The 22592-nt window shown below is 40.5% G+C and overlaps 1 protein-coding gene across 6 annotated transcripts in view; it reads right to left on the minus strand.

Moving 5' to 3' along the window:
- MYO1B (myosin IB) overlaps positions 1-22592 on the minus strand; it is a 195121-nt gene that overhangs the window by 80056 nt on the left and 92473 nt on the right. For all 6 annotated transcript variants that reach the window (XM_040228906.1, XM_040228904.1, XM_040228902.1 and 3 more), the window contains exons 4-6: positions 19414-19508; positions 4254-4358; positions 313-359 (exon numbers count right to left, since the gene is read on the minus strand). In XM_040228906.1, the coding sequence (XP_040084840.1) occupies positions 313-359; positions 4254-4358; positions 19414-19508 (247 nt within the window). The remainder of the gene's footprint in view (positions 1-312; positions 360-4253; positions 4359-19413; positions 19509-22592) is intronic.

The raw sequence follows: 22592 nt of genomic DNA on the forward strand, positions 1-22592 counted from the left end.
AATTATGATTTCTAAATATCAAAACTCACATTAATAAAGATTTTAAATAGCCCTATTTAAATTGCTCATAGAATTTTATGACAGATGATAAGAAAATGTGGGGAAAAAAACAGCCTGTCACTCCAAGAAGAATTTGAAAAGAAAATTCCAGAAAGCATGAAAATAGTCCTTATAGAACTTTTAGCCTGTCTCAATACAGTGTTTCTTATTTTTTTAAATGTGGGTATTAAGAAATATTAAACATCTACTGGTTGTTTAAACACACATGAGCTAAATATTAGTGTTAACACTTATGCTTATACAAATACTTACGAATCTAGAGGAGTTGTCATTCCTTACAGTCTTGGCATTTCCAAATGCTGGTAGGAAAGAAACATGTGTGATCAAGCGACAGAAAAATACTTTCAAGCCAAAACTAAAACAAATATATGACATCTATAAATTTCTAGAAATGCTACTTGCAGCAATGACATTTCTGTCCAGAAAATTTCCATAGAAACTAAATACAAGTTTTAATAAGCTGCCAAAGCTCCCATGTCCTCTTATAAGTTCATAGAAAGAATCATTCCTGTGATTCGTGGAACTTTTTTTCAAGTACTACTGTAAACAATCTTGTCTAATTCAACACCTTTTAACTGTTTTGATAGTAGTCAACTGAACGGCTAGCAAGCAGGGCTTCTGTGTTCTTCTTCCATTACTAACAACGAACAAGGTTATTTTAGAGATAACTACTTAACATTACCAAAGGTTTTATGAAACTCAGCTGATGAGGTTTCCAGGTGGAAAAAAACATAAGAAACTTTAAACTGTTTAATTAACTTTGAAATAAAAGCTATTTAAATATGATTAAATATATAACTCTGAAATCCAGAAAGAGTAAGAAATTTGGAAACTAACGTCATTTCCAAAAGACTAAAAATACCACAGTTTCATTAGTTTATGTCCATCAGACCTAAGCGAAACTTTCCAGAAAAACAAACAAAAACAGCCCGCAAGGCAAAATCAAGTCAGTTCCAGGCTCAGCTGCTTCAAGGAGCCAGAATCTTCCACAGGACGCCCTTTCCAATGAGAGCACAGGAGAACCGCAGGGATGATACTGCCCCAGGCACAGAACGCTGCTGTCTGCCAGAGGTCTTTCCGTGTCAAAAGGTAAGAGGACCGTTTCATCAAACTTGTGCAAAAGATAGGAGCAGATTAATCTGGGCCTTGGTAACAGAAGATTTAGTGGGATAAATGTAAGTCATAGAAGCAGAGAGGATCCCTGTTTGATGCTGTGAAGCCCAGAAGCATACCTCAAACATTAATATGTAAACCAATCGCCTGAGGATCTTGTTCAAGTGCACATTTCAGTTATGAGTCCAGGGATGGGCATGAAATTCTGCTTTTCTACCAATACCCTCCCACCCTACCCTGAGGGATCCATGGGCCATACTGCAGCCAGTAGGGACTGCAGTGTGATATGCGATGATGTGGTGAATAGAAATGACTCTAGATGAGAGGTCAGGCATCAAAACCCCAGAAGCTTTCACAACTTCATTAAGTTAAACAAAGACAAGAAGATCAGAACAATAAGTTCACATGATTAAAATGGCCAAAAGATGGTCCAAGTTTTGAAAGCAACTGTCTGATCAAAATGTGGAAAGTTCACTGTGGCTATTCAATAACCAAACGTACTGTGTTACATTTCATGTTAGCTGGTATTTTTATGTTTTTGATTGTTTAAAAAAAAAAAAAAAGTAGTTGGTTCCTGCTCAGTTAAGACAAAATTTACAAAGTCACACCAGGCAAGTCCTTTGATTCAGAGATTCCACTTGGAATGGGTGTGGCTTCACGGTCCCTGACAACAAATTCTCTTTTTGATAGTAAATAAGCTGAGATGCTGTGTTAAGTAAAGAAGCCTGCACATGAAAAACACTCAAAAAAGGATGCTTGCTGAAGAGGTCCTTATCCCACATCCACCAGCTAAAGGGCCTTGATATATGTAACCTTGCTAATGGTTGAGTGTTGACCTAGTCATCATGAACACCATAACTTTTCCGTGTTTTCATAGGCTAGATCTTTGTGGTGGGGGTGAACACACAGGGATGCCAAATTAACTAATATGCACAGCCCCAAAGTCTAGCCCAAGATGCTGACACATAAAGGAGAGTTTATTGTGGTTTGAAGGTCAATGGCAAGTGAAGGAATTGCTTCAAGAAACTTTATTCAGGGTGCCATTTGCAAGCCATAGACCGTCTTTTCATCAAACAAATCTGAGTTGCATATTACTAAACATAGCTCTAAACACTAAAGTCTTTTATTGTAAGCCTCAGAAGCAAAAACAAGTGTTCCATTATAGAACACTCGAGACACATTCCTCAATTGTTTTTTTAAGTTCATTGTTCTAAGTGTTCACTTACAGTAGCAACTCCAGTTAAAAAGTAAAGCATTCCCATAAAACATAATACATGCCTACAGTGGACATTTCTCCCATTTCCTGCACTGAGGCCTCATTTCAAATACCATCAAATAAAGAGTCAAATTCTAATCACAGATGTGAGCTATAGCATTCCACAGTGTTTCTCTGTTAGATCTCAGCATTCTTAAAATAAGCATCTACAGAAATATAACACATGTATAGCATCCTGACTTAAAAGCAAAAGACAATAAACAAAAAGTCAAATACTGGAATAAGAAGAAGATATAGTGCTTTCTATCATAGAGTCTTTATTTGTTAAGGTACTGAAGGGAAAGAAAGATCAGTAACAATATAATAGATGTTTTGGCCTTTGTTTCTCACATGCAAAGTATTCCTATGAGTTTTATTTCACTATCTGGGGGATAAAGATGTATACGGTGTAATAAAGTGGATGGAGGAACTCGGCCTGAGTAACAGAGACAATGGGCAGGGCTCTGTTTCTCCATACTGGGTTGGGGCAGGGTGTGGGGGTGGTTCTCCCTCCAAAAGCCACACTGCTTTAATCCATGTTAAATCTTGACCTTCCATGACTCTGAACAAACATTTGAACCAAACTACTCTTTTGAGATCAGAACTTCTGACCAGGGGTTGTCTTGACCCCCACAAGGGACAGCTGGCAATGTCCAGAGACATTTTCAATGGTAACAACTAGAGGCAGGGGTGCAACTGGCACCCAGTGGGTGGAGATCAGAGATGCTACTAAACATCCTACAAGGTACAGGACAGCCTTCCACATCAAAGACTTATCCAGTTCAAATTGTCAATGCCCCAGCTGAGAAACCTATTCTATCCTAACAACTGTGTCAAACGACAATACAGGTATGCTTACAGTATAAAGCAAAGCAGTGGGCCTTCCATCAACAGAGACAGGCTTTCATTTACTGATTTCAACATATGGATGGCTTATGCTGATGGTTTATGCCAACCTCCATGGTAGAAGGGGACTTATCTCTGGCTTGGTTTCCTGATGGTATTATAAACTAAATGCTTATGTCCTTCCCTCCCTCCAACTTCACATGTTGGAAGCCCTAACCCCCAGTGTAATGGTATTTGGAGATGGGCCTCTAGGAGGTAATCAGATGAGGTTATGAGCCAGCCCCCAACCACCCAGCATCCCCCTCCTCCTCCCACATATACACACAAAGAAGAGGTCATGTGAGCACACAGCAGGATGTAGCTGCTTACAAAGAGGCTTCAGAAGAACACCTACCTTAGCAGCAGGTGATCTTAGACTTCGGAGCCCCCACAAGTGTGAGAAAATAGATTTCTGATGTTGAAGCCACCCAGTCTGTGGTCAGCCCAAGCTGACTGACCCAGATGGCCAACCAGAGAATAAAGTCAAGTTTAGGCTTTCTGTAACCCTTAGAAACTGGTCCTTAAATGTGTCTCTGACATAGCCTTGGTTTCCTTGACAACAGAAATCTCCAGCCGTGGGTGTTATTCTGAATAAAATAGCACTGCCCTCACATTGCTCTTTTTCACTAAGTTTCTCCCAGCTGTCAAGTCACATGCAAATATCAATTGATTATTATTAAGCAAAATTTAAGTAACTCCAACAAAAACTGAGGGAAAAAAGTGACTGCAGGTGGGAGAGCTCCTTGAGTCAAGGAAAGTGTTCCCTCCCTCAAGTTCCTGCAGCCCCGAGTTCCTACGGCATGATACCTTGCTCAGCAGGTCTGGGCCTGACTCCCCTCTTCCCTCTGCCCTCCTAGGCTACCTCCAGGTGCCTGAAGTGCCCTGAAAACTGGATTTACTGTTCAAGTCACACTGAACCAATATACACCCCAAATCCTACCTTCCAGAACTGGGTTGGACTGTAAAAGCTGTTCTTTGACTTGATTAACTTCTGCTCCTTTTCCACAAACAGCTGCCACGTAGGACATAACAAGCTTGCTGGCCTCTGTGGATGAAAACAAGCCATATTAATAAATTAAGCCAATAAAAATTTTTTTTTAATTTTGGGGTGAAGAGATCTGGGCGAGAATATGCACTAACAGTGTTTTCAAAAGCCTGCACTTCCTGGGAGCAAAGAATGTTTTGGAAACCTTTTAAAATATTCATGTTTTCTATTCAGATATATCACTGATTTAGATGTAACAGGAACTGTGCTTACAGGTTATCACTGAGTTGCTAAAAAATTGGCTGAGTAAACATAGCCAACAAGATCTCAGGACTATCTTCTTAAAGCAATTGTTTCTTAAAAAACTAAAAATAGAGCTACCACATATAATCCAGCAATTCCACTCCTGGCATATATCCAGAAAAAAACCATAATTCACACTAGTATGAATAAAACAGATAAACAACAAGGACCTACGGTATAGCACAGGGACCTATATTCAGTATTTTATAATAATCTATATGGGAAAAAAATCTTAAAAAGAACTGTTTGTATATAAATATATACATATAACTAAATCACTTTGCTATATTCCTGAAACAGATTGTAAATCAAGTATACCTCAATAAAAAATTAATTTTTGAAAGCAATTGTTTATATACAATTACTATATTATACACAGGTGATTCAAGTCAAAATGAACTTGATAACCTGGGTGTTTTTACCAAATGTATTTTTAAAGTTTAAAAGAACTGCCTCTCCTCAAAAATACTTTCTAAATCAAACTGGCCTGCTTACAATCAGATTAATTATTCTTCAAATCAATTAAAAATCTAAGCAGCTAATCTTAAGGATTTGAATACAAGAAATACAGACCTTCCAGGGAACCTTTTAGTTATTTTCATAGACTTCACTAGTAGAAAGTTCCCTGCTAAAACACACAGGCCACCAGAAGCATGCAAAGAAACTCTTTGCTCAAACTGGTGCTTTTGCTTTGCACGAGTGCTCAGTTGTGTCCCACTCTTTGTGACCCCATGGACTGCAGCCCACCCAGGCTCCTCTGTCCATGGAATTCTCCAGGCAAAATACTGGAGTGGGTGGCCATTTCCTCCTCTAGAGGATCTTCCCAATCCAGGGACCAAACCCACATCTGCTACAACGGCAGGCAGATTCTTTCTCACTGAGCCACGTGGGAAGCCCAGCTGAAACTGCTAAGGTGGGCCAGATCTGGTTTTATCCTTCCCCAATCAGTACATGTCTCTTCACAGCATCTACTTCCAAAAAACTGATCCTTTTAATATTGTTCCAAGGAATGGTAATAGATGTTAAGGGAAAATGAAGTCCAAAGTCAAATGAATTTGGGGCCACAGTGAGTCAGGTTAAGTGAAACAGGTTTCCTTATTACATGGCTTCTTAGAGGAGCATGTGCATTGTAGAAGTCAGGAAAAAGATCAAGAACTCACCATTTCCCAAACTTATTTGCTATCGAATTTCTTTTGAACTGTCCCAGTTCTAATGTTCCATAATCAGGATCTGGTAAACACTCAACCAGTAAATGTCAGCAAAATAACACAAGGACCCACATTCGGGCAGTCAAGAAGAAAAACCAATCTCCCCAAATCTTACTTTCTTGAAAGCTCTTTGCTCTGGTGCCACCGTCGAAGGGCAGGAGAGCCTCCCCCAGGTGTGAGTGGCAGGACCCCTACCTATGGGTGTAAGGGGACCAAACTCAATACTGTTCTTTCTCACGAGGACATATACAGGTAACTTTCAGCCCATTTCCCACATCTACATGTGGAGAAATGAATGACTGGAACATGACCTTGGGTGCATTGCCCAACACGTGCTTCAGGGCCTACACACAAACCCAAAGCATCAACTAGTAACGGGAGGGAGCCACAGAGCACCAGGAATCCACGCAGGTCCCACAGAGTCCTCAGGGAGTGCTAGCAGATACAGTGCTGAGGAAGCAGTCTCATTGGAGCCCTGAGGACAGTGGTGGGAGGCAGGGTACTTCTTCAATGGTTGGAGTTAATGCTGCCTCCAACTTGCTTTCTGGGTAACGAGAATGAGTCCAAACAGGTTCTCTGGTGGTCTGTGATGGCTGATTTCTGCTGTCTCCTCTTAAAGACTGTAACTGAGAAATGTCAGTCTTGCGTTTTTGCAGCACCCTCCTTCCAGAGGGCACTGTCCCTTAACGCATCCTCCACTGAGTCTAGTTCCTGACCCACATTTCCCACTGTGCTCAGGGATTAACTATGTAAAGGCAAGCGAACCGTATGGACACACTTTTGTTGCTCCATCAGGGCAACCTGGCCTCAGTCATGGACAAAGTTTATACTACTACCTCTCATTTCACTTCTGGGTAATGCATTTCCCTATGCTCACCAGTCCACACTGGAACTCTTCTTCTGTCATTTTGAAATACTTTGTTTCTAGGCTCTCTAGCTTTCAAAGTCAGGTGAGACAGCCCTCCCAGCAAACTCCTGACGTCTTGCCCTATCTGGTCTCCCAACTGTGGGCCAACTCTCCTGAATCACCCACGCATTCCAACCCTATGGTGTGGCCTCTGAAACCATTCACCTCGAGGCTTGCTTTCTCAGCAGCATTCTTTGCTCCCCATCCCCACCTACAATCTCACATGTATTACCTATTCTTCGTGACTTGAATTTCCAGCCCTCTACTCATTATACTACTAAAGAATGGAAGCATTTACAGGCAAAAGAACTGCTCCAAGTAGTGGTACACACACACAAACACACACACACACACTGACATCATATGGCTGTTAAAACTGTATGTAAACTCACAATATCTACTGAGATATCAAGATGAGGTTAACTTAAGTTGAAATTAGGAATCAGTTTTATTACTTTTAAAATCTATTTAAGTAATTCAAATATAATTTTTTAATATTCTTCAAAGATCCTTCTAAGTTGTTAACAAGTTTCTATGTTCATATTCTTAACTATCTTCAGTAATTCTACTACTGGGCCCATTTTAATAAATCATTTTTGGAAGCTGGGATTAAGGGTAATTTTCTCCAAATAAAGCCTCACTGTCTAAAAGAGACAACTCTTATTATTTTTTTCCTGACATAATACTTGATATTTAACTCAAGTAGTTCACAAGAGAGTCGACTACTTTAGAGAAAATAAGTAAACCTGTAGGACAAGTGGCAAGGTCCAAGGTAGTTTAGAGACTGTTTTCATTATATTTCGCCATGCTGGAAACAAGAAATAATAGCTATCTCATGAGACTTTCTGCTTCATTTCCTTTGGCACTTCTATTGTAAAGTTCAAATAAATTTGGATCTTTATTCAGTGTTTAAATATTTATCTAAATCAAAACTTTATGTAATCACCTCTACAAATGAAAAATATTACATTTCTGAGGAAAATCAAGAATTATCATCCTCCATACTACAAACCCCAATTTCTGAATCATGTTAACTATCACAGGAAGCGCATGACCTTAGTAACCACAACATAAAACAGTAAGCCTTTTCCAAGACAATACTTTTGAGTAAAATGAATGCATTAATCCACTAATCATACTCTCAGTGACAATGTCTTGCATGTTTGCTGTAAAAATATAAAAGGGTTCTATTTAGGACAAAAAAAAAGGGGTATTCTTAATGTGTACTCATAGTTCTGAAAAGCACTGCTGTTCCAGATGTAAGAACACTAATTTAAAATTAGCAAAACATAACAGCATTGCTTACAAATGATTCTAGTTCATTGTTTTCTCTAACTCATAGATACTTTACATGTGTAGATTTATGTACACATACACATTTGAATGTAACTTAAATTTTAAAATGTATTCAGTCAGACAAATAAAATATGAAGTCTTCGATGTCAAAATATCTTCTCACCAGAGAATAGCAGAACATCGAAGGTTATCCAGACAATATACACTAATGGACAAATGGCCTATAACAAAATATTTCTAGATCAAAATATCTAGATAAGAATTCATTTCTACAAAGAATGGAAAGGAGTTATAGGTGACAGCTTATGATTCTAGAAATTCTTACTTGGAAAAGGAGTATGTCAAGGCTGTATATTGTCACCCTGCTTATTTAACTTATATGCAGAGTACATCATGAGAAACGCTGGACTGGAAGAAACACAAGCTGGAATCAAGACTGCCGGGAGAAATATCAATAAGCTCAGATATGCAGATGACACCACCCTTATGGCAGAAAGTGAAGAGGAGCTAAAAAGCCTCTTGAAGAAAGTGAAAGAGGAGAGTGAATGTTGGTTTAAAGCTCAACATTCAGAAAACGAAGATCATGGCATCTGGTCCCATCACTTCATGGGAAATAGATGGGGAAACAGTGGAAACAGTAGCTGACTTTATTTTGGGGGGCTCCAAAATCACTGCAGATGGTGATTGCAGCCATGAATTAAAAGATGCTTACTCCTTGGAAGAAAAGTTATGACCAACCTAGATAGTATATTCAAAAGCAGAGACATTACTTTGCTGACTAAGGTCCGTCTAGTCAAGGCTGTGGTTTTTCCTGTGGTCATGTATGGATGTGAGAGTCGGACTGTGAAGAAGGCTGAGTGCTGAAGAATTGATGCTTTTGAACTGTGGTGTTGGAGAAGACTCTTGAGAGTCCCTTGGACTGCAAGGAGATCCAACCAATCCATTCTGAAGGAGATCAGCCCTGGGATTTCTTTGGAAGGAATGGTGCTAAAGCTGAAACTCCAGTACTTTGGCCACCTCATGCGAAGAGTTGACTCATTGGAAAAGACTCTGATGCTGGGAGGGATTGGGGGCAGGAGGAGAAGGGGACAACAGAGGATGAGATGGCTGGATGGCATCACCGACTCGATGGACGTGAGTCTGAGTGAACTCCGGGAGTTGGTGATGGACAGGGAGGCCTGGCATGCTGCGATTTGTGGGGTCACAAAGAGTCGGACACGACTGAGCGATTGAACTGAACTGAAGGTAATGATAACTAATTCAACTCTGTATACTCTGATACCTTGCACTGTGTTGTGAATAATATCTATTGTATGTCATTGTAGAATAACATAATATGTAATCATGTTGTTTAGAAACTAAGTCGTCTCCAACTCATTTGCAACCCCGTGGACTGTTGCCTGCCAGGGTCCTCTGTCCATGGGATTTTCCAGGCAAATCCTATGCATTTGAGAGTGGGTTGGCCAAGCCCTCCCCCAGAGGCTCTTTCTGACCCAGGAATCTAATGCATGTCTCCTGCGGCTGCTGCAACGGCAGGCACATTCTTTACCACTGAGCCACCTGAGAAACCCAATATGTAATCCTATAAATTCATATATGGTAATGTTTTTATGAAGAAAACATTGCGAAACAGCTATAGGTGCTTGAGAAACAGAAAACAATGAGATTTGCAACCATGACGACAAAAGGATGGGAATCTCATTATAGTATTAGTCACTCAGTCACGTCCAACTCTTTGTGACTCCATGTACTGTAGCCTATGAGGCTCCTCTGTCCATGGGATTCTTCAGGCAAGAATACTGGTGGTGGTGGTAGTTTAGTTGCTAAGTCATGTCCAACTCTTGTGACCCCATGGACTGTAGCCTGCAAGGCTCCTCTGTCTATGGGATTCTCCAGGCAAGAATACTGGAGTGGGTTGCCATTTCCTTCTCCAGAAGATTTTCCCAACCCAGGAATTGAACCTGGGTCTCCTGAATTGCAGGTAGATTCTTTAACCAACTGATCTACAATCCAATCCCAAAGAAAGGCAATGCCAAAGAATGCTCAAACTACTGCACAATTGCATTCATTTCACACGCTACTAAAGTAATGCTCAAAATTCTCCAAACCAGGTTTCAGCAATATGTGAACCGTGAACTTCCAGATCTTCAAGCTGGTTTTAGAAAAAGCAGAGGAACCTGAGATCAAATTGCCAATATCGACAGATCATGAAAAAGCAAGAGAATTCCAGAAAAACATCTATTTCTGCTTTATTGACTATGCCAAAGCCTTTGACTGTGTGGATCACAATAAACTGTGGAAAATTCTGAAAGAGATGGGAATACCAGACCACCTGACCTGCCTCTTTAGAAACCTGTATGCAGGTCAGGAAGCAACAGTTAGAACTAGACATGGAACAACAGACTGGTTCCAAATAAGAAAAGGAGTACGTCAAGACTGTATATTGTCACCGTGCTTATTTAACTTATATGCAGAGTATATCATGAGAAACGCTGGGCTGGAAGAAGCACAAGCTGGAATCAAGATTGCCGAGAAAAATATCAATAACCTCAGATATGCAGATGACACCACCCTTATGGCAGAAAGTGAAGAAGAACTAAAGGGCCTCTTGATAAAAGTGAAAGAGGAGAGTGAAGAAGTTGGCTTAAAGCTCAACATTCAGAAAACTAAGATCATAGCATCTGGTCCCATCACTTCATGGCAAATAGATGGGGAAACAGTGGAAACAGTAGCTGACTTTATTTTTCTGGGCGCCAAAATCACTGCAGATGGTGATTGCAGCCATTAAATTAAAAGACGCTTACTCTTTGGAAGGAAAGTTATGACCAACTTAGATAGCATATTAAAAAGCAGACATCACTTTGTCAACAAAGGTCCATCTAGTCAAGGCTATGGTTTTTCCAGTGGTCATGTGTGGATGTGAGAGTTGGACCGTAAAGAAAGCTGAGTGTCGAAGAATTGATGCTTTTGAACTGTGGTGTTGGAGAAAACTCTTGAGAGTCCCTTGGAGTGCAAGAAGGTCCAACCAGTCCATCCTAAAGGAGATCAGTCCTGGGTGTTCATTGGAAGGACTGATGCTGAAGCTAAAACTCCAAAACTTTGGCCACCTCATGCGAAGAGCTGACTCATTGGAAAAGACCCTGATGCTCAGAAAGATTGAGGGCAGGCGGAGAAGGGGACGACAGAGGATGAGATGGTTGGATGGCATCACCAACTCAATAGACATGGGTTTGGGTGGACTCCAGAAATTGGTGATGGACAGGGAGGCCTGGCGTGCTGTGGTTCATGGGGTTGCAAAGAGTTGGACACGACTGAGCGACTGAACTGAACTGAACTACAAGGGAAGACCCATACATGTAAATGAGCAGGGTCCACATGGATTCAATCACTATGCCAGGGAAGAAATGTATGAACATAAGCAAGGCTTATTCTGAGGATCTTTTTTTTCAGAACTAATAAATTTATCCAGGAGTTAACAAGTACCCACCCATGCATTAACAGATAGCTAGGCTGGCCAAAAAAATTCATTTGGTTTTTTTCCATAACATCTTATGGAACCCAATATAAGTATTATCGTATGTCACATACACATCACATAAACCATGTTACATATGTCACATAGCATAGAGATAGCCATACCCTTATACACCCAATACTGGTATATTTCTCTACTTACACACCTCTCTATTTCCTTGGCTAAAGCACCCAAGGTTTTCTAGGGGCTGAACAGTTCTGGTGGTTCAGTGACCCAAAGAGTATGACTGCCTAAATCAAGCAAGCCATGTTTGTATACAGTGAAACAGGGACTCTGCAACATAGAAGAACACCCTTTTTAGTAGCCCTGAGTCTGCAGTGCTACAAAATAACCCAGCTGCAGCACATCCAAACTGACCAGACAGGCAGCTGTGAACTGCCCCAATCAAAAGCAAGGGTCTTGCAATGAAAAACTGCCTCTGCTCCGAGAGGAATAGTGACTGGAAATGTTTTTATTGAAACACAATTAAGAAGAAGTTGCTTTGCCTCTGAAAGTTGGCCACAAAATCTCTGATAATTCATATAAAACACACGTGTCATGAAAGACCTCGCTCACATGAGGAAGAAAGAAAACGTAGCTCACGGCATTTTGGCCTTGAGCTTGCTTAGCTCTTTTGCGTCCATGTGGAGATATTCAGCATTGTAAAACGCTCATGGATGTTTGGGCTACAAAAAGTCAGTCACATCTCTGTTGCTGACCAAGTCAGAAAACTAGCACAGATACAAAGCAATGCAAGGTCATTTGGGGTTCAGAACCACGGGTCTTAACGAGCAGGGCAGGCTTCACAACTCTTGTAGCAGATGGCTGCAGAGTTCCTAGAAACTGATGTCACTGTAAAATTAGAAGCCAAATAATTTATAAAGCTTTCTTATATCAGGATCATCTTCTCAGGCCCACAGTTTACTCTGATGTCCTTGGAAAAATGCAGTTATGATGGTTCCCTCATGTTCTGCCTCCCTGCCCCCATCAGTGCTCGAATGGCTCTCCACAAACTATCTGTATTCATGATAGTGAATTGTGAGTTCACTGCCTAGAAATAGTTGGGCACTTTTATGAGGCATGATGAATTTTTTATTTAGCACAGCAGTAATGAATTAAATAGGACCCCAAAGGATTCAAAGAGTTTACACCTCTCCCTGGGAGCTCTCATTATACGACCCTACAGTGTAAGAGTGTCTCCAATGTTTAAGACCAATAACATCATCATCTGCCAAGAGAGGTTTACAACCTCATTAAGTTAATTACTTCTTATAAAATGAGCCCTCTGATACTGCATGGTGGTTCTGTATATGCTGTTAAGTAAACACTCTCACTGAAAAGAGACACTGTATAAGTACAGAGTACATTCCAGGCCCTCAATAAATGTTAGCTCTCTTCTTCTTTCATTCATTAATTGATACAAAAATGCTAATAACGACATGTACTCAAAAAATTTTTGGTGAATAAGATAACGTGACATACGAAAAATGTCCTGGCATTCCTCTTCCCCACAAAACTGAGATTAAACCCCCTCTAGAAAAGCCTCACACACTGTGCTACAATCTCTATTATTTTCCATCATTTCATTTTCCTGTAAGTAATCTCTATGAAACAGAGACATTAAACGACACAAAGTCTCTTTACTCAAAACTATAACCTAATGACAATCAAAACCTTAATGCAATTTGAAACAGTTTCTGTGTCACTACTTTCAAAAGGAAGGAAAAGTAGAAAAAGATGGGAATAAGTAAGTAAAACACTAACTGTCTCTATGGAGATGGAGAGGCAGGAGATGCTTTTGGAATCTATAAATGAAAGGAAGGGCTAAGCAGTCACCGAAGAGTACAGCTGAGCAGGTCTTTATAAACAAGAGTTCTTAGGTATAGTGCCCACCACCCAGCACCAGGAATTCAATGTAATGGATAAGTGAAGTCTCACCAGATCTAGGAAGCACAGTAGTGCAAAAACAACACAAATGTTCCAAATGACTCTTGGACAGTGCTACTCAAAGTATGGTTCAAGGACCAGCACTACTCAAAAGCTGATCAGTCCATGAACAGCTATTGGTCTGTCTACACATGAGAATAGACTTTGACAAACAGAAGTTTTTGTAGCAATCTGGTGCCTTGTCTGTTGAAACTAAAACTGTAAGCTGGGAACTTTTCTATGTCTTCTTCGATTTCTTCTGGTATTGATTAGCAACAGTCTGGGCGAGTGAAGAAGCTGGTGCTTCCCAGTGGAAGGTTTGACAATATGACTAAAGGTGGTACCCTCCTCCAACCTCCCACAGGAAGCAGCACCTGTAAACAAAGCTTTCCACCAGAGGAGGTGGCAATGACCCTGTGAAGCAGTTGTCCATTCTTCAGCTTATGAGAGGGTAAAGGGGTGCTAGAAGGACTAAATCTAGGGAAGATGATAGGATTTCAAGCAGTGAATGGGACACTGAAACCAAGAGGACAAGATAGCAAGTAGTAAAATATCAAGAGAAGAGAAAAATATAGAAAAGAAGAATGAACTCAATGCGCCACTGGATTTCCACTAGCGGAATAAGGTGTTTCTGTCTTTCATGGAAAGAATGAATGTCCACCCCATGAAACAGTAACAGCAACCTCTGCTCCATCTCTCAATAAGGAAGGGACACAAGCCCAACCAGGAAACAGAATTCTGCACCAGGAGGAAGCAGGTGGTTTACAACTCTCTGAGAAGGAGGAAGTCATATACTAACATGGCTCAGGAGGGGACACATGTTCCAGAGGAGATGAAGAACTGGCCCACGCTAATCAAACCAGTGACCAAATCCACTTCTGATGACTCACTTGGTAACAAACTGAAATAATCTGATACTCAAAAAAGGATAAAAACAGGATGAAGAATGAGTAAAAATCTAAAAGAAAATTAATAGGCTTAGGAATATTTTCATCTCTTCCTCCTTTATGCCTTAAAAAGGAAACAAATGTGAAATGAATAGGCTGGTAGATACCAACAAAATGACTGGGGTGGGGATAGGTGACATGAGACATCATCAACACAAATGGCTCCGTCAAGGGAAGCGGTTTTTAACTGGCCTTGCCACCACTTTCACTGGTCAACCTGGAAACAAGAAGTGGTACTGCTTTTAAGAATTAAATTCTGTTTCACAAGAAAGAATGGTTAGTAGCAGTGAAAGAGCAAAAACTTTCTCCCAAGAGATCAATTTCCTCCTAAAGTTCTTACTGGGAAGAAGGAATCCTAAATAGTGAAAGATTTCACAAATTTCTGAGTGAACCGAGGTAAGAGCCCATACCCAGAGTTCAAATGAATGATCTAAAAGGGGTGGGAAACTCAATATAATGACTATTTACAATATATACTGACAAAACACAGCGAAAAGCAAACCCTTCAATGAATAATAACATGAGCTGCCATTGGGGTGGGGGAAACATGAGGGGAAGGTACAGAAGCAGGTAGGGGCTAGGTCAAGCAGAATCTTCTGGGTTAGGCTTATATTTTAGCGCAATAAAAACCAGTTCGTGCAATGAAAACTTTATATTTAAAAAATACCTTGAGGCAACAAAAATGGAAAAATACACCAAAACTGATGAGATGCAGCAAAAGTAGTTCCAAGAGAAAATTTTATAGCTATAAATGCATACATCAAGAATAAAGAAATATCTCAAATAAACAACCTAATATTACACCTCAAAAAAGTAGAAAAGTAAGAACTAAGCCCAACCTTAGCAGAAGGTATAGTTTTTTGAGGAAACAATAAAGATTAGAGCATAAGTAAATGAAATAGAGAACAGGAAAGCAACAGAAAATTGAGTTGGTTCTTCAAAAAATAAACCAAATTGGCAAACCTTTATCTAGACTAACCAAGGAAAAAAAGAGAGTTCAAGTAAATAAAATTATCAATGAAAGAGGAATCAACAGATACCACAAAAATAAAGGATACTCTGGACAGTCATATGCCAACAAATTAGACAACCTAGAAGAAATGGATAAGTTTCTAGAATTATGACTAGAAAATCTGAAGAGATCAATTACTATTAGGGAGAGTGAATCAGTAATCAAAAACCCCAAAATAAAAACACCAGAACTGTCTCAAACTCTTGTAAAACAAAGAACATGTAACACTTCCAAACTCATTTTAGCAGGCCAACATTACCCTGATACCAAAGCCAGATAAGGATACTACAAGAAAATAAAACTACAGGTCAATATTCTTGATGAATATAAATGTCAAATCCTCAGTAAAATACTAGAAAACTGAATTCAATAGGTTCATACACAATGATCAAGTGGGCTTTGTCCTTGGAACGCAAGGATGATCCAACATATGCAAATCAATAAACATAATACATCACAGTTAATACATGTATCACATCTGGATAGAATAAAAGGTTAAGATCATATGATCAGCTCAACAGATCTGGAAAAAGCATGTGACATGCAGGAGAATGAAACTGACAAAACTTAATTACCACTCACAAAAATTAACTCAAACTGGAATCAAAAACTTAAGTGCAAGACCTGCAACTGTGAAACTTCTAAAAGGAAACAAAGGAGAAAACTCATATTAGACACTGGTCTTGGCAACGATTTTTAGATATGACATGCAAGGTACAAACAACATAAGCAAAAATAAACAAATGGGATTACATCAGACTGAAAAGCTTCTGCACAGCACAAAAAATGATTAACAAAATGGAAGGCAACCTACTAAACGGGAGAAAATATCTCTAAATAATATGACCAGTGAGGGGTTAATATCCAAAATACATAAACAGTTCATACAACTCAATCCCTCAAAAAACCCAAATAATCTGATTAAAAAGTGAGTAGAAGACCTGAATAGGCATTTTTCCAAAGAAGACATACAGAGGGTCAACAGGCATATGAAAAGATGCTCAACACCATCAATCACCAGAGAAATTCAAATCAAAACCACAATGAGGTATCACCAAACACCTATCGGAATGGCTAACATATGTATAAAACAAATACATACACACAAAACTTAAGTGTTGGAGAGGATGTGGAGAAAAGGGAATCCTTGTACCACTATTGGTGAAAATGTAAATTGGTACAGCCGCTATGGAAAACAGCATGGAGGTTCCTGAAACATTTTAAAAAACAGAACTACCATATGATTCAGCAAAACCACTTCTGGGTACATATCCAAAGTCAATAAAATTACTAGGTTGAAGAGAGCCCTGCACTCCCATGATCCTTGAAGCATTATTTACAATAGTCAAGACATGGAAACAAAGTAAATGTATGTCTATGGATGAATGAATAAAGAAAATGTGTTGTATATATACAACTGAATATTGTTCAGCTAAAAAAAAAGGAAGGAAATCCTGCCCCTTGTGACAACATGGATGAACTGTGAAGGCATTATACTCACTGAAGTAAGTCAGACAGAGAAAGACAAATACTGTATGATCTTGCTCATACATGGAATCTTTAAAAAAAAAAAAACACCTCACAGAATCAAAGAGTAGATTGTTGGTTTGGAGGAGAAGGGGGAAATGAAGACATGTGGTCAAAAGGTACACACTTCCAGCTATAAGATGATGTGCTAGGAATCTAATGTATAGCATAGGGTCTAGAGTTAACACTGTATTGTATTCTTACAAGTTGCTAAGACAGTAGATCTTAAAAGTTCTCACCACATAGACACAAAAGAAGGTTACTAAAAAAAAAAAAATTTAAACAGGCCAAGGCTTTGATCCAATTTTCAGTTTTACAGATCATTTTGGTGTCTTTCTGCGCTAGCATAAGGGGGAAAGAGACCTGTTAGATATTGCTACAAACAGTCCTCAAAGGAACAAAGGATCGGTGGCTTGCTCTAACTAGAGTCTCCAGGTGGACACAAAGAAAAGGAAGAAAGAGCTTGGCAGGAGATATATTTTAGAGGTAGAGCTGATAGAAAATGGAATTCAGGTGGACAATACAGGAAAAGAAAACATCTAACATCTCTAACATCTCTTAACAGCTCTAGCTTGAGAAACTAGGTTGACAGGTGGTTCCATTTATTGAGATCAGGAAGTTTGGGGATGAAATCAAGAGTTCAGTTTGGGGCATGCTTAGTCTGAGATGTCTCTTAGAGACTCACTTAGACATGACAAGCAGGTACTGGATGTGTAAGCTGGGAGACCAGGTAAGAGGAACTGACTGGTGTATACAGTTTAGGAGGCAACTACATAATCTGAGACTCATTGTGACCCTCCCTTAACTGATAATATAGATGACTTCAAATAATTAAGTGACTGTCCTGCAGAAGAGCAAGTAGACTTATTTGGTAAGCTTCCAGACTACTGAGTAAAGAGGAATACATAGAGGCAGAATTCATCTCTAGGTAAGGAAGAACTTCGTTAGCCTAAACCTCTGTGACAAAGTCCATAGGCCACCGTTCAGAATGGTGAGCCTTCTATCAGATTCTGCTGTTCCTGGGAGGACCCTACAATAGATGGTCTATATGAGACTATGCTCTCTGTTACCTAAGATTCTCACATGCTGGACTTTCCCCCTCCATTTCTGTCCACCCAGTGCCTAGAACCTGCGTAACCAAAAGAAACGTGCCCTGTGTGTCCAAAGGCTCTAGGAAGGGAGCTAGACACACTGACCTAATCGTTCTTTCTTCAGCTACCCTAGGGAACAGGGAAGAGGCGCTCCTCATGAAAGTGGAGTAAAAATAGATACTTCAGGGGAGGTAGGGAGAAACAGAAATAGATATTTCAAGGCACAGATCTAACTAAGGGCTGATGAACAGAATGGATGCAGTCAGACAACTGAAACACCCACGGGGGATTTTCTTCTTTTGATCATCAGGAAATCAAAGTTATTAATCTGACAACTAATTAGCCAAGCAAAGTGGAAACATTTAAATCCCACTCTGGCAAACAAGTAAAAATTACCAATTAAAAGAGTCTTATCTATAAAACAAGAACATCTTAGAGATGAAACAGTTATGAAAATATCATCCTCCTCTTTCATGGGCTCATCAGTTCCATCAAAGAAACCCACTGACAAAAGCAGTCCTAACCTGTCCAAGTTTGACTGACTCAGACAGCACAGCTCTTCTGAACCTTTTCCAGGTAGCTGGGCACCACCTGTAAAAGCACATTCTCACTCAAGACCATCAATCACACAAATTGTTTTTATTAAAAGCACGAGAAATAAAGCATAATCCCTCCATTTGAGGGGTTGTTTTATGGGGAAGTTGCCAGCCTGTCTAAAAATATATACAGAAATCTCAATTCTTCAGACTTCAGAGGAAGACTTATCTTTTTTTCAAATAGTTTTTTAATATATTTACTACTATTATTTTTTATTTGGCTGCACTGGGTCTTAGTGGCGCCATATGGGATCTTTAGTTATGGCATGTGGGATCAAGTTCCCTTACCAGGGAGCAAACCTGGGCCTCCTGCATTGGAAGCTTAGAGTCTTAGCCACTGGGACACCAGGGAAGACCCAGAGGAAGACTTCTCTGGAGTGAAATCCAGCATTTCTTGGGGCCTTCCCTCACATTTAAGGAGAGGTAGGCTTGTGGTTGTGGTCTCCCTAAACTCAAACAATTATTCCTTAGGGAAGAGGTAAGACTTTACAGATTATGGCATCTTGGAGGAAAGGTCAAAGACCCTGAAGTACTCAGGAACTACACTAGAGGTCTAGAATCCAGGAACTGACTCCCACATTGGCTGGAACCCCTTTTGATAGGTGCCTGTTCCTTCACATGAGAGATGAGGCAAGTTCTTCCTGGAAAACATTCCAGGACCCTAACAACTGGTCTTCCTGCAAAGAAGCCCTGTAAGCTTCATGCTAATGATCCCGCTTTGCTGACATCACCCGGTCTATGGTTCACCTTCTTAGAGGAGAAAGTAAGTTGTCCGGTGGTGACCTTACCTGTTTTTCCTGCTCCACTTTCCCCAGTAATCAGAATACACTGGTCTTTATCTTGATCTCTTAGGGATCTGTATGCTTCATCTGACAGGGCAAAGCTGCAGGGGATAATGGGGAAAAAAAAAAAGTCCTTACAATTCAGCTCATTATTATTCGTTTACCAGATATAACAGGCTCTTTAAGGGCCACTGATATGTTTCAGGTAGAAAACAGACATATCACATTGTTTTTCTTCAAATTCTTCAAGTAAATAAATAAAGTTATTTATTCTTTGTGGCCCAAGTTATCTTCTCTTATGCATTCCCTATTAACTAAAATGGTATTGATATACTGTACACCATAAAGATATGCTTTCTTTAACCCACATGCTATATTTACAGCTTACTTTCTTAAAATCCAGGCAACTAAGAGAACGAGAAGAAAATTTACAACACATGTCCACAACTGGATGATGCTGATATTTCCAGGATGATACACTGGAGTTTCAAAACACTGAGAAAAAAGTTTTTCAAATGTTAGAAAATGTTATCAAATACTAAACAGCTGATACTACCATCACAAAACTAAAAAGAGAACCACCACCTCCACAAACAAGACAGCTGAAACTATAAGATCCACCAGTGGCCAGGTGGTCCTGGAGGTTTGCCATCGTTCTTGTCCAGTCTTCGGCTCCATGACGACAAAGGGCCCCCTATCAAGTAAGCTGTCATGTTGACCTTCCCCTCCTAAAAATCAACTAACAAGGTAAATTTTGACTCCCTCTAGCTAACTGAAGAATAATTTTGACAATACGATGCTATCTTAAAATAGGTAAAGCTGCTCTTCTAATTCATTTATTTTGAGTCTACCTAATGTGAAGAACATGCTAAGAATGTAAAGATAATTAAGATTCAGCCCTTCTTTGATGAGTTTTCAGCCAAAAGTAGGGGAGAGATACAATAAACTGTGGAAAATTCTGAAAGAGATGGGAATACCAGACCACCTAACCTGCCTCTTGAGAAATCTGTATGCAGGTCAGGAAGCAACAGTTAGAACTGGACATGGAACAACAAAGATAGTTCATTCCAAATAGGAAAAGGAGTATGTCAAGGCTGTATATTGTCACCGTGCTTATTTAACTTATATGCAGAGTACATCATGAGAAACACTGGACTGGAAGAAACACAAGCTGGAATCAAGATTGCCAGGAGAAATATCAATAACCTCAGATATGCAGATGACACTGCCCTTATGGCAGAAAGTGAAGAGGAACTAAAAAGCCTCTTGATGAAACTGAAAGAGGAGAGTGAAAAAGTTGGCTTAAAGCTCAATATTCAGAAAACGAAGATCATGGCATCTGGTCCCATCACTTCATGGGAAATAGACAGGGAAACAGTGGAAACAGTGTCAGACTTTATTTTTTTGGGCTCCAAAATCACTGCAGATGGTGATTGCAGCCATGATATTAAAAGATGCTTACTCCTTGGAAGAAAAGTTATGAGCAACCTAGATAGCATATTCAAAAGCAGAGACATTACTTTGCCGACTAAGGTCCGTCTAGTCAAGGCTATGGTTTTTCCTGTGGTCATGTATGGATGTGAGAGTCGGACTGTGAAGAAGGCTAAGCGCTGAAGAATTGATGCTTTTGAACTGTGGTGTTGGAGAAGACTCTTGAGAGTCCCTTGGACTGCAAGGAGATCCAACCAATCCATTCTGAAGGAGATCAGCCCTGGGATTTCCTTGGAAGGAATGGTGCTAAAGCTGAAACTCCAGTATTTGGCCACCTCATGCGAAGAGTTGACTCATTGGAAAAGACTCTGATGCTGGGAGGGACTGGGGGCAGGAGAAGGGGATGACAGAGGATGAGATGGCTGGATGGCATCACAGACTCGATGGACATGAGTCTGCGTGAACTCCAGGAGTTGGTGATGGACAGGGAGGCCTGGCGTGCTGCAATTCATGGGGTCGCAAAGTCAGACACGACTGAGCGACTGAACTGAACTGAAGTCCAAGGAAACATATATGTGAAATATTGCAGAACCAGACAGGGCCCTCAGTAGGGTGAGGACTGGAGCTAGAGAATCTTAAGAGGTAGAAAAAACAGTCCTAGAGAATTAATCAGCAAGACAAAAGGCTTTGAGGCAAAAACAAAGGCCAAAATACCCTAGAGGTGGGCTAAGGGGTATGAGCAGTTGCATGCTGCTGAAAGGCAAGGCCTGAGGATAAATGCACTAGAGAGACGAAGTGAAGTTGCTCAGTCAAGTTGCTCAGTCGTGTCCCATGGACTGTAGCCTACCAGGCTCTTACATCCATGGAATTTTCCAGGCAAGAGTACTGGAATGGGTTGCCATTTCCTTTTCAAGGGGATCTTCCCAACCCAGGGATTGAACCCAGGTCTCCCGCATTGCAGGCAAATGCTTTACCGTCTGAGCCATCAGGGAAGCCCAGAGAGATAAGCAGACTCCAAATCAGGGGAATGGAGCCACCCAGCGGGACTGTAAGCAAAGGAGGGGCGGGACCAGACAGTAACCAGAGAGTAATTGGAGCTAAAACACCAACGTTTACCCTGCACCAGCATGGGCCCCAGGCCCTTCGTATTTAAGGATTCTAAGTCTCACAATGAAACCACTATGAATATATTATTATTAATCCTATTTTCAGATGATGAAATCATGGCATAAAGTGAAGACAGAACATGTCAAGGTCACACTGGCAGTATGACACACTGGAGCCCAAACTGAGCCCTGCTCTTGACCACTAGCACATACCACCTCTGTGTTCTGGACAGGTCACAGGGCCACAGGAGTACACTGAGAGAGATCCATCTGAGGCAAGGAGCCCGGTGAAAGGCTGGGGCACTTGGAAGGGCGTCAATTCAGCCTTTCAATCACAGACTTGGGCTTTTCTTCAGGAAAGTGTGTGCAGCCATTGACAATACACTGAGCACCTTCAATCTGCCAGGAGCTGAATCTTATGTGAACAATGTAGACTGATCTCTTTCCATCCAGCAGCCCTCCCTCCCTCACCCTCAAACCCCTTCAGCCATCCCCTGAATAAGCAGTGCCCTGCTCACCCCCAAGGATGCTCAGTGGCCTCATCGTTGTCCAGCGTCCCCTGATTTCCCAAGTGAGAAGCAAGTAAGCCCCTCTGTGTGATTACATACTGTTGTTGTTGTTTAATTATGAAGTTGTGTCCAACTCTTT

The sequence above is a fragment of the Oryx dammah genome, unplaced genomic scaffold (genome assembly GCF_014754425.2).
Source record: "Oryx dammah isolate SB20612 unplaced genomic scaffold, SCBI_Odam_1.1 HiC_scaffold_27, whole genome shotgun sequence".
Lineage (NCBI taxonomy): Eukaryota > Metazoa > Chordata > Mammalia > Artiodactyla > Bovidae > Oryx > Oryx dammah.